This window comes from Sarcophilus harrisii, chromosome 5 (genome assembly GCF_902635505.1).
Source record: "Sarcophilus harrisii chromosome 5, mSarHar1.11, whole genome shotgun sequence".
Taxonomy (NCBI): Eukaryota; Metazoa; Chordata; class Mammalia; order Dasyuromorphia; family Dasyuridae; genus Sarcophilus; species Sarcophilus harrisii.
In genome coordinates, this window is record NC_045430.1 from 186,685,236 (window position 1) to 186,697,707 (window position 12,472).

Here is a 12,472-nt window from a genome sequence, read left to right on the forward strand (position 1 = left end):
TGGTGAAAGCTATCCATTGGCCCCCAAAGGGGTTCAGCATCAAGTTTCTAAACCTCATTTGAAAAGGAAAGCAGTTCTTGGGTTACAGAAAAGGCTAGAGTCACTGGAAAGTAGCTTTAAGACATGAAAAGGTAGTTAGTTACTCTATCTTCCACTGGGTCAAAGTAATCAGGAAAATATTAATTTTACATATGTCGGAAATGCTCCTTCTAAAGCACCTGAATTTTTAGTCACACAAGACATGTACATATTGTTGGCATTCTGTAAAATGTGTTGAAACAAATTTGAAGAAGATTTGTTGGAAGGTCCACTAGCTTCTTAAGAGTCAAACAACTTGCCTAAAAGACCACCTTTCACATTCTACCTTATATCACATTTATTGTTACTATGCACAGATCCCAAAGTTTGTGCTATTGTTCATTCTGGAATTTTCCTGCAAAGATATCGGAATGGTTTGTCATTTTCTTCTCCGACTCATTTTACAGATGAGGAAACAGAAGCAAATAGGTGACTTGCCCAAAGTCACATAGCTAATAAGTGTCTGAGGCTATGTTTGAACTCAGGTCTTCCTGATTCCAGGTCAGCTCTCTATGCACTAGCTTCCCCAAAAGTTTAACTTTATTATCAACGAAGACTGTACATGGCAGAGTGGATAGAGTACTAGCCTTAAAGGCAGGGAGACCTGAGTTCAAGTCCTGCTTCTGATGCAGCCTCAGTCAAACTGAGCTTAAAAAGACCAAGCTCTCCCATTTCATCCAAGGCCATCTCCAGTTGTCTGGATCTATATCTTGCCACTGGATCCAGATGGCCCTAGAGGGGAAAGTGAGGCAGGTGACCTTACACAATCCTCCCTCACTTAAAACCAATTCACTAGTATGTCACAGCATCACCTCCCTAACATGTAGATCCTTTGCAAGAAAGAAAGACAAACAACAATTGACTGTATAACTAAGAGCAAGTCACAATGTCTCAGGCAGCCTTCTAAGACTATTGAAAAGAGAAGGTATCCTTCATTTGTATGAAAGTAGGAAATTTTCTCAACAGATTTACTACACCAGAGAAATCATAAGCCTACTCAAAAAAAAAAAAAAAAAGTAAAAGTAACAACTTACATTTGTATGATACTTGAAGGTTTACACTACTCTCTATTTAATCTCATTTAATACAACATAGTTAGAAGGGATGAATAATAAATAATGTAATGTATAATATGACTACCAAACATCTCTGCTCAAAATCTTTTGGTGGTTTCTTACTACCCCAGGAATAAATGGAAAGATCTGGCTCTAACCTAACTTTGCAGCCATATTTAATTAATTCTACTCCCCTTCCCATGTTCTGTGTTTCCTAGCCAAACTAAACTATTGCTTTCTCTCATTTTCAAGCCTTGATGTTTTATGGATGATTAACTATTCTCATAGCCTGGGGGATTAGAAAGGGGTAAAGAAAAGGTATCAGAAGCCATTAACCCCTGAAAAAAAAAATCAGAGATTAAAGTGAACATATTACTGGAATGTCAGTTTATGGTAAAATAGGATTTGATTTTCAAAACTGGGATTTAAAGGAAGCTCTTCAATAAAACATCTATTGCATAGGGTCAGATCTAGCTGAAGTGGAACACAAGGACTGTGAAGAGCATGAGAAGTTAGATTTCCACAAATATTGTCAAAACAGAATGAAGGGAGGGATGAAGTATCTTGTTAATATACAAGTAAGTCAAGGGACTAGCCAAATAAGTTTCTGACAAAGCGTCCAGGCTTAAATTGGCCTAAATTGGATGGGGTCAATGACAAGACACATGGAATGGGCAAATAAAGAGGATTGTAGATCCAACCAACTGTAATTCAGATTGTAAAGCCAAACAATTGTAATTAATTTTGACTGTAAATCCAATCAATCTGAACTTGAAGGGAGGGGTAAGGAACAGTATAAAGCTTATTCCAGATTCTGTATTCAATGCATCCTTATTGCGCCAAGAATCAAATTAAAGGATTCTTCTTTAACTCTAAAAGAGCATTGGTTGTAATATCATTCCTGGACTAGCTTGCAATCTGGGAAACAGTAGGCAGTAGCAGCTCGTCCTGGGCTTACTCCCCAATGCTGCTAAATTCCAAGGAATCTTTTGATAATAGGCTTCTTACACTTTGTCCCTCCCTTTTTCATGTGCCTTAATCCTCCAGCCCTTGTGCAACATCAGCATCCAACCCCAATAGAAACATCAAGAATCAACAGACCTTCCTTTGAAGAGAAATTCAAGAACTGATCCACTTCATGAGGCTCCAATTTAATCTTGGGAAGGATTTTCAGACTTGGAGACTTGACCTAAAGAAAGAGTATCAAACAAGATTTTGAATTGTTTGTTTGTTTTTAAATAAAAGAGCAACAACATGATGCATAGGGACAGAAGAGTTGTTTATCCCACTATTTTTATTTATCTAGGGACATCCAGTGATTACAATAGGGACTAAGAACTGCTTCTTTCAAAAGCTATTTGATTCACTAATAATTCCTTTCTCAATCTCCTACAAAATTTTAGTAGATGGAACCCTCAAATATAAAAATAAAGACCACATCAGTGATCCAACCCCTCTAGGGCTGGAATATTACAGTGGTATTTTATTATAGACGAAGTCTAATTATAATTTTAATGGCTCTCATTTTTATAAGGTGATACAATTGAGTCTCTAGCAGTTTGCCCCCTCCAACCCAATAGTAGAGAGTAGTATGCACTGAGTGTCCACAATCTCCCCAATGTAACAAATGACATGTACCTGTAAAAAAGCAGGTTAGGGATATGGTCTGTGGCCATGGAAGAAACAAGCTAACAAGTCTAAACAAGGGATCAAGTTTATGTCCTTGGCCTTGTAAGCACCATGATCTAAACCAACTAAATTAATTGCCCTTTAGCAATGACAGCCAAAAAAAGAAAAGAAAAGAAAAGAAAAGAAAGCAGCTTATAAATATGTCAGAGGCCCAATCCTTTAAAAGAATCCTAGGATAATCAATTTATAGCTGGAAAATATAAGCTTCTCCATTAAAATGTAAGCTATTAGAGCTTATATTTATATATAATACTTGCAGCCTCAGGCTCAGTGCCTGACATAAAGTGGGCACTTAAAATATTTGTTGATAGAAATGAAGTTCTAGCTTCTGATTTTACAAATGAGAGAAAAAAGAGGTCCAAATAGGTTGAGTAAGGCCATTTGTAAGTGACTACAGCAGGATTTGAACTCATATCTTGCTCATTCCAATCTAAAACCCTCTCCACCTTTGCTGCCTAAGATGAAAAGATTCAAGTACTTATGTGAGAAGGCCAATTCATAGGCTTATTTCGTGGTGTTTTTCACTTTAACCAGGTAGAAATAGAAATGGGTTTAACACCATTTTGTCTAAGGTGAAGCTTCACAATAATATTCCTGCTGGCTTATCAGCTTCTAGTACAAGTGATTTTTCCTATCTAAGACAGGCTCACACACTAGTCATATTTCTGTAATATTTTAAAGCAAGTTCTTGTATGTAGCATCTTCTGGAATTTTCAGAGATTTTGTAAAAATGGATAAATAGGTGTGAATTGGTAATTAATATTTTCTTGATTACTTTGGAAGAAGTAAATGTGTAGTGATGATAAAGATAAAAACTATTTTGCATATTCTTTCTTTTGATATCTTAAAAATCAATCCCTCAGAAAACAGAGAACCTAATGCATTGTTGGTGAAATTTTGAATGATTTTTGAGAGTAATTTGGAACTTTATCCAAAGGGCAATAAAACTGTCCATACCCTTAGATCCTGCAATAACACCACTGTCTGTATTATTCCAAAGAAATTTTTTAAAAAAGGGGATGGAGTGGAGTAGAGGCATGAAGGACCCATTTATATAAAAATATCTATAGCAACTCTTTTTGTGGAGGCAAAGAATTGAAAATTGAGGGGATGCCCATCAATCAGGAATTGTTGAACAAGTTGTGGTGTATGTTTATGATGGAATGCCATTGCACTATAAGAAATGACGAACAGAATCCTTTCAGAAAAACCTGAAAAGATTCACATGAACTGATGTAAAGTGAATTGAACAGAACCAAGAAAACATCATATATGGTAACAGCAATATTGCATGATAATCAACTGTCTACAACTTAGTTATTCTCAGCAAGTACATAATTCAAAATAATTACAATGAATTTCATGAAATACATTCATGATGAAAAATACTATTCACTTCCAGAAGAAGAGCTGATGGACTTTGAAGACATATTGAAGTATACTGTTTTTCATCTGCTCTATTTAAGAAAAAAATTTGTCTGTTTTCTTTCACAACATGACTAATATGGAAATAGTTTAGCATGATTGCATTATGTGTAACCTCTATTGCATTGATTACCATCTCAGGATAGGGGAAGGTAGGAAAAAAAAAGGAGGGGGATAAACCAGGAGATCATTATATACCTCAACAAGGATAATGTATGAGGAAGTATTCTGATGGAAGTGGATTTCTTCGACAAAGAGATCTAACTCAGTTTCAATTGATCAAGGATGGAAAGAAGCAGTTACAGCCAAAGAAAGAACACTGGGAAAAGAATGTAAACTGCTTGTTTTTGTTTTTCTTCCCGGGTTATTTTTTATCTTCTGAATTCAATTCTTCCTGTGCAACAAGAGAACTGTTCAGTTCTGCACACATATATTGTATCTAGGATATACAGTGACATATTCATCATGTATAGTACTGCTTGTCATCTGGGGGAGGGGATAAAGGGAGAGAGGGGAAAAGTCGGAACAGAAGTGAGTGCAAGGGATAATATTGTAAAAAAAAAATTACCCAGGCATGGGTTCTATCAATAAAAAGTTATAATAAAAAAAAAAGGGGGGGGAAAGACTTTGGAACTGAAAATTTTTAAAAATGAAAGCTAAAAATTGTTTTTACATACAACTGAGAAAAAATAAAACATTTAAGAAAAAAGAATCAATATCTCAATGTTCTCAAAATAGTGTAGTCTCCCTCCTTCATAAGCCTCCTCCATGTATATTTGTTTGGTCTTGTCTAATCCTCTTTGTTTTCTTTATTACGATTTCTATCAACTTTCTCATGTGATACATCAAGGACTATGATGTTAGAATCTAAATATGGTGATTCAACTATCACTGATAAAGAAAATAGTCATAGAAATCTTTATAAATCTCTTCCATTTTTTATTTATTTTCTGCTTTCTGTTTCATCTTTTAATATACTTCGGATAATCTGAGCATCTGACTCTTTTGCCAAGCTTTCCATAAATTTATTTCTCTCTCCATTACTTTTTGCTGTTTTAGGAAGTAATACTGCTTGTAATCTTACACCACTTTCCCTCTACAAGAATTTACAAATAAATTTATATTCCGAAACTTATGCTGCCATTGCCTAATCTCTCTCTCCCTGCTTGGAAAAGAAAACAAAAGTTTAAGTAAGTTTACAAGTTATTTTGGCTTCCTAAAGGTAGTGACTGATTTAAATCTATTAAACTTCTCAGGAAATGGTATCTCCATTGATGTCTATTCCTTTATGCATTTCCAAGTTTTGAGCTTTAACGTTATCAGGTTATAACTATTTTAATTATACTCTATAAAGTCTTCTCACAGAAGCAACACCTGGAGGATCTGGATCAAGTCCTGCCTTTGCCACATACTGATTGTGTGCCCCTGGGGAAGTTCATGAACCTTTCAATCTCCCAAGCAATTATTTAAAGCTGTAAGTGGCAGGGGAAGTCCTGATCTTCACTGGAAGTGGAATTATATATTTCTTTTGATTTTTGTGATAAATAATTTGCTGTTCAGTCATTTCAATTATTTTCTTATTCTGAATTACTCCATTTGAGGTTTTCTTGGCAAAGATACAGAAGTGATTTGCCATTTCCTTCTCTAGTTCATTTTACAGATGAGGAATTGAGGTAAACAGGATTAAGTGACTTATCCAGGGTGACACAACTAGGAAGTGTTTGAGAGCACATTCGAACTCATGAAGCTTAGTCTTCCTGATTATAAGCCCAGTGTCTATCTATTGTGTCATTAGACAGCTGATTTAGAAAAGATTATCTCCTTGGTATCAAGTCAATTCCTATCCATTAAAATATTGTCAATTCATTTTTTTTTATTTGTGATGCTATTTGATGCTATGTCCAGCACTTTCTAACTTTTTTCTTGAAGAAAATATTCAAAATAGATGCGGCTTCTGTGTTTTCTATAAGCCTTTGGCTTCTTTCATTTCTTAATCATAAGCTATGATGTTTTCTATATTTTTGCTTTCTTCTATGTAGATTTGATACTGAAATTACCAAGTATTAAAATATATATTGACTTAATTCTAAAGGGTCTTAGTGTGTTCTGCAGAGATCTTATTTACTTCCTCATCCTCTACAACAGATGTTGAACACTGTTGCCTAAGCTACAATTATTTTCATCATTTTTTGCAAATGCTATCATGAGCACTGATTGTACACAACCAAGTATCCCATGAAATTATGTTTCTTGTTGCCTTTGGAAACCAAATAAAAGCAATTCCACAAACTCTTTTAACTGCCTCTCCAAAGAGCTAGTGATTCATCTATCCATTTATCTGTAAGTCCCTTTTAGCATTTGATTACATTTACAGCAAAAATGTCAATATTTAATATGATTCCATTTCTCCAGGGCCATGTTGACTCATTGGCTATGGGACAATGAACTTATATTTAGAATGCCAGCAGTTGAGTTAATGTTTATAGATGGTCTAAAAACTGTATATTTTTATGTACCCAGCTCCCTCCCCCCCAACCCTTTTCTAGCATTCTGCTATTACTATTCAGAAGTAGGAATCTATATAGGACTAAGTGCCATTCCTTGTTGCATGGGTTGTCATAAGCAAAGAATTAGACAAGTAGTGGCTGATCTGCTGATGACAGACCTATCTGGATATAGCTAGAGTGGTTGTACAAATAAAAGCATACTTAGGCTAGTACTATGCTTCTAAGTTTTTCCAATATAGCAGAACCTATAGAGTATGTGATCCATGCTATGACTTCCAGAATCCAGGATCATCTCAATCCCACAAGATATTGGAATGGGACTTTTATGATGTGGGACAAGTAACAAAGTAATAAATGCAGATAAGCCTTCTTCAACAAAGCCTTTGACTTCCCTCCTCTACCCAGTTCAGAAGAACATTCAGATGATTATTTAGAAGAATATTCAAGATCTAGAAAGTGTTGATTTGCTATTTGTAATAAAGCTATCCCTTCCCTGACATCCTAGATACTTTATTAAAAAGGCTAATCTGCATTTTTTTCCATTTCACATTTTGAAATACAATAAAAGTATACCTCATCATCATCCTGCAGTTGGGGATCCTCACTGCTGAGAGGCGGAGGAGCTGTAGTGATAGTCAGAGTGACCGATGGGACAAGACCAGGGGATTCACATAGGATGGGTTCTGTCTTGATAGTCGTTGAAGTCAGGCACCATTCCTCACTGGCCAGATTAGCTGGTAGAGAAAGAGAATGCACAAAAGTTAGAATTGATGAGGGCACCAGATGAAATGAACAAATATGATCACTAATTTTCCACCCCATAAAGAAATATTCCCAAGAAAAAGAAAAAGAAAAATAGTCAGGATATGCACTGTTACTTTTCAAAGACACCTGGATCAATTACTCCCACCATTTGCTTTCCCAGTTTCTCAAGCCTTTTCCTTTTTCCCATTTTTTTCTCCTTTCTCCTCCCAGCTTTCTTGCCCTTAGGTGATAAGTGTCTGGAGGAGCTCAAGCAAGTACTGCTCCTTGTTCTTAAGGTAAAGTACTGGCCTAAGCATCAGGATCCCAGTTAGCTCTGCCTCTGGTCTTGATTTCTGTGACTCAGCCAATTCATAACTTCCCTCAGTCTCCACCAAAGTGTAAATCTTGAAGCAAAAAATAGGGAGAACTCTAGGAAAGCAAATAGGAAGCACTACTATTTTATTTTTAATGTACTTTAAAAGCATTTCTTAGTTCTTATCAGTTTAGTTCAAAGTTAGATCCTAAAGACAGTCTGTGTCAAATAGGAAAGAAAAAGGAAAAGAGTATAATAATTATACCATCAAGAGTTGTAAATAAGCTGTCCAGCAAGAGAAAACAAGTTGTTGGACTAGGGACCCTAAAAGGTTAGCAAATGTAAGACTGGCTGGCATAGGTATAAAGTGAGATTTTTAAAAATCTCTAAGAACAAAATGAAAAACTAAAAGAGACAAATAAATAAAATGGGGTAGAGCATGGAGAGTGTGGGGAAAAGTATGGACAACAGAGAATCTAAAAGGGAAAGTTCAAAGAGTCACTGATAATTAGCAATTAATTAGAAATAAAGAAAAAATATTTCTTAAATAAAAGATATTAAGGCAAAGATTTTATTCAATTTTTAAAAACAATTTCAATGCAACTTTTTCACAATGTATGTCATAAACCATATTCTAGGCTTTCTAAATCTATTAACAACAAGGTATATCTTTATAACAGGGTCAGATGATTTTTTTCCCCCTCAAGTTAAGTTTGGAATGGATCTTACTTTAATTACAAATCCCTCCTCCCCCACTTTATTTTCTATGGTAACAAAAACATAGGCCAGAGTTCTCTTGGTTGGAAAGGTCTGGACTTTTTAAGCCAAGTTTATGAAGCTGTTGTACTTCCTGGTGATTCATGGGTATTTCCACTGACTTGCACCAAGATATACCTCACAACCTGGCAGAGGGAGGAGGGGCAAGAAACAAAGGGCTTTTTGATGGAGACTGGAGGAGTGAGACCACACTACTCCAATTGAGTTCTGAGTCAAATACAAAATTAAGTTTCTAGTTTGGGGAGACCCTGGAAAGTAAAGCAGAGTTCAATACTTCAATCTGCTCCCAAATGCAAGGAGTTTCCCCAGGAAATACACATCCAGATCTTTTCTGCAGTTTTCAACACTACTGACCACCCTTTTCCCTTCTGGATATTTTTTCCTCCTTCCTTGAGTTCATTGAATTTGCTGTCTCCTATTTTATTGCCTGCCTCTGCTTTTTCTATTTTTTCTTTAATTTTCATTTAATTTTAAATCTGTGGTCTAAAACAAACATTTCCACAATGTAATATAACAAAATAAGATGATTGAACATGAAACTGCAAATCTTTTTTGTAAAGCGTGTTATTTCTTTTAAATACATAAAAGGTATCATGGAATTTTTTTTTCCTTCCTTCCCCTTGAGATGGTTCCCATTTATTATGTATATATGTATGTGTGTATACATACACACACATACACACATATATACAAACTTCTAGTTATGATTCTTTCTCTGGATGCTGATAGTATTCTTCTTAATGTGTTCTTGGTAGTTAATCTGGGTATTTATAATAATCAAAATAACTTATTCATTCTAAATTATTCTTAAAACAATATTGTTTTTACTATATACAATGTTCTCTTGGTTCTGCTCATTCCACTCTTCATTATTTCAGCAAGTCTGTCCATATTTTTCTAAAGTCACTGAGCTCATAATTTCTTTTAGCACAGTAGTATTTTGTCACAATCCTATACTACAAATTATTTAGCCATTACCCAATTGATGGGCATCCCTATAATTTCCAGTTCTTCGCCACCACAAAGACAAGTGCCATAAATTTTTTAGATTTATATATTTTTAAGTTTGTAAATTTATAAATCTCTATCTCTTTCAGTGTTTTTTCTCCTTCTTTCCTCTATTCTCTAAAGGTGGGTATTCCTAAGACTTTATCCTTGTACCCCTCTATTTAAATGCCTTCAACTATCACCTGTACAGATAACATTTGAATCTATCTTCAGTCTCTCCCCAAAACCCAATCATTTCTAATTGAATACTGTACATCTTAAAACTCTATTGACAACTTAAATTCACCGTGTCCAAATCACAGATTGTGAATTTTCCTACAAAACTTGTCCTTTCTCTCAAAATTTCTCATTTCTGTTGATAATACATGTATTTTGAAAAATAAGATTATGTGTGTGTGTGTGAGAGAGAGAGAGAGAGACAGAGACAGAGACAGAGAGAGAGAGAGAGAGAGAGAGAGAGAGAGAGAGAGAGAGAGAGAAGGGAGGAAAAGAAAGAAGAAAAGGAAGGAGAGAGGAAGAAGAGAGGGAGTTTATTTTCTGCAATAATATGTTTGCTCATCATGTGACAAGGAAGATAAATAAAACATAGGTTTCCCTCATATTTAAAGCATAATATAAAGCAGCAGACCTGAACACAATTCTTTTGTAATTTTGAGATGAAGATAGGCTCCTGTGTTTCCGGTTAAATTTATAATGATGAAACCCAATCTAAATGGCTGGCAAGAAGAGATGCAATTTGAATAAATGGAGAATGGATGATGAAAATTAACACAAAGCCTGTAATTAGATCCTCTAACCTATTCTAACAATGATAAAACTGCACTATTCTTCTTCAAGATGAAGGTGGGATAGAAGAGGGAAGAAAGGGAGAGAAGTGAATAGCCATTTAGAAGTACCTACTATGTGCCAGACACTATGCAAAGCTTTTTGCAAATATCCTCTAATTTGATCCTCCCAACAACCCTTGACTCTAAATGTGAGCTCAAGCTCCATTTTACAGTTGAAGAAACTGAGGCATCAGATTAAATGACTTATTCTAGGTCACAGTAAGTAATGATAAGGGGTTACAGTAACTACAGATGTTTGGGTCATGGAAAAGTAGAAAGAACATAGGTTTAGAGTCTAGAAACCACGTTTGAATATTGGTTTTGTCAGTTTCTATGTGTGGGTATTTGAATAAGTCACTTCATTTCTCTCAGCTATAAAATGATGTGATGGAACTCCTTTTTAACCTTCATTTTCATTCTAAATTTGTGATTCCATAGGTCTGTGAATTCATTTTCTCAATAAAATACTGGTAGAATCACTAGGATACCAGGCAATAAAGGGAGAATGGTGCAAAGTAGAATTCCAGAACTCTCTCTCAAAAATAAAAGAACTTCTTTCTGAAACAACTCTGAGAAGCCAGAGGTCAAGTTGATTATTTCAATCATTCTCAATGAGGTAATTTCATTCTTTCTATCATAAAAACATGTCTAAGAGGACCTGACAGTCTTTTTTTTTTTTTTTTTAATAAATTAATCCCATCAAAGTGGAGCCCTGATCTACTTCTTCCTCCACATAACAGTAACAAGGATCTAGCAAGAATATTTCTGGATCTACAAAACACTGAAAAGATCTGCAGACAGAATGAAATCTATCCAGAGGAAGAACAACCAAGATTTTGAAAATATCAGGGACCAAATTATAGAAAGACTGGTTGAAGGAACTGATGATTTTTGGCTAGCCAATTAATTCTACAGCACTGTATTCTACTGTACTGCTCTCGCCAGGTTAGGAGTTTTTAACCTAGAACTTGGGGGAAGGAGAGATTAGCTTGCTTGGTTTTTGCCTACTGTATTTCAATATAATTGACTTCCTTTATGACACTATATACTTTATTTTATTCATTTAAAAACAATAATCTAAAAAAAAAAGGCTATACGTTTTATCAGACTTCAAAAAATAGCCAAGAATCCTGATCCAAATCTTATTATTTCTTGACAAGAAATAATATATAGTATGTTTGCTTTCCCAAAGGATTTTTTGTTTTTTCAATCTTGTCTGACTCTTTCTGATTGCTTTTTAAGAAGTCTTCTTGGCAAAGATATGGGAATGATTTGCTTTTTCTTTCTCTAGCTCATTTTATAGATGAGGAAACTGAGGCAAACAGGGGTAAGTGACTTCCTCAGGGTCACAAAGCTATTAAGTGTATGAGGCCAGATTTGAACTGCTCTCCTAGAGAAATACTATTCTAAATAAGGTGGGTTAAATATGTTTCTTCCTGCAGGAGAAGACCTGGACAAGTGTGTCCTTTGCTACCATGCTAATCCACAGAAAGAAAAATTATTGGGATTTCAGTTGTTCACCATGCATTGTACTCACTGCTGTGTGTGTGTGTGTGTAAACTGCATTTTGCCAGTCAAAATCAAATCAATTATAATTATTATCTTAGAGAACTAACAAACATATTGCACTCCTCTCAGTAGAGAGGTGAGACACTATAAATTTGAACTGTGTTATCTGCTTTAAAAAAAAAAAAAGCGATCTGTTTAAAATATTGTTCTTTGTCACAAGGGTGGGGTGGGAAGGGAGTAGGGAGAAATTATATTGTGACATAAAAATAAAAGATACAATAAAACTTTTCCTTTTAAATGCCATGCCTAAAAATGTTTGTGTCTAACCTGGTAGAACAACAACCAATAAATCCATATAAATATAAAAATTAGGGGTCATGCCACAAGAATGCATTTTCACATTAGGAAATTTAGCAAATATATTTCTATGTTGTATAAAGACTAGGTGGTATAGTGGATAGAGCAGTAGACCTAAAGTCATAAATATCTGAGATTAAATTGTTTCACTTGCTGACTAGTAGAGCGATCTTGAACAAATCA

General features: G+C 35.0%; 1 protein-coding gene across 1 annotated transcript in view; it reads right to left on the reverse strand.

Moving 5' to 3' along the window:
• The window catches only part of CREB3L2 (cAMP responsive element binding protein 3 like 2), a 154,532-nt gene that overhangs the window by 42,492 nt on the left and 99,568 nt on the right, over positions 1 to 12,472 (reverse strand). The window contains exons 3-4 of the mRNA XM_031939144.1: positions 7,328 to 7,488; positions 2,235 to 2,322 (exon numbers count right to left, since the gene is read on the reverse strand). Of these exons, the coding sequence (XP_031795004.1) occupies positions 2,235 to 2,322; positions 7,328 to 7,488 (249 nt within the window). The remainder of the gene's footprint in view (positions 1 to 2,234; positions 2,323 to 7,327; positions 7,489 to 12,472) is intronic.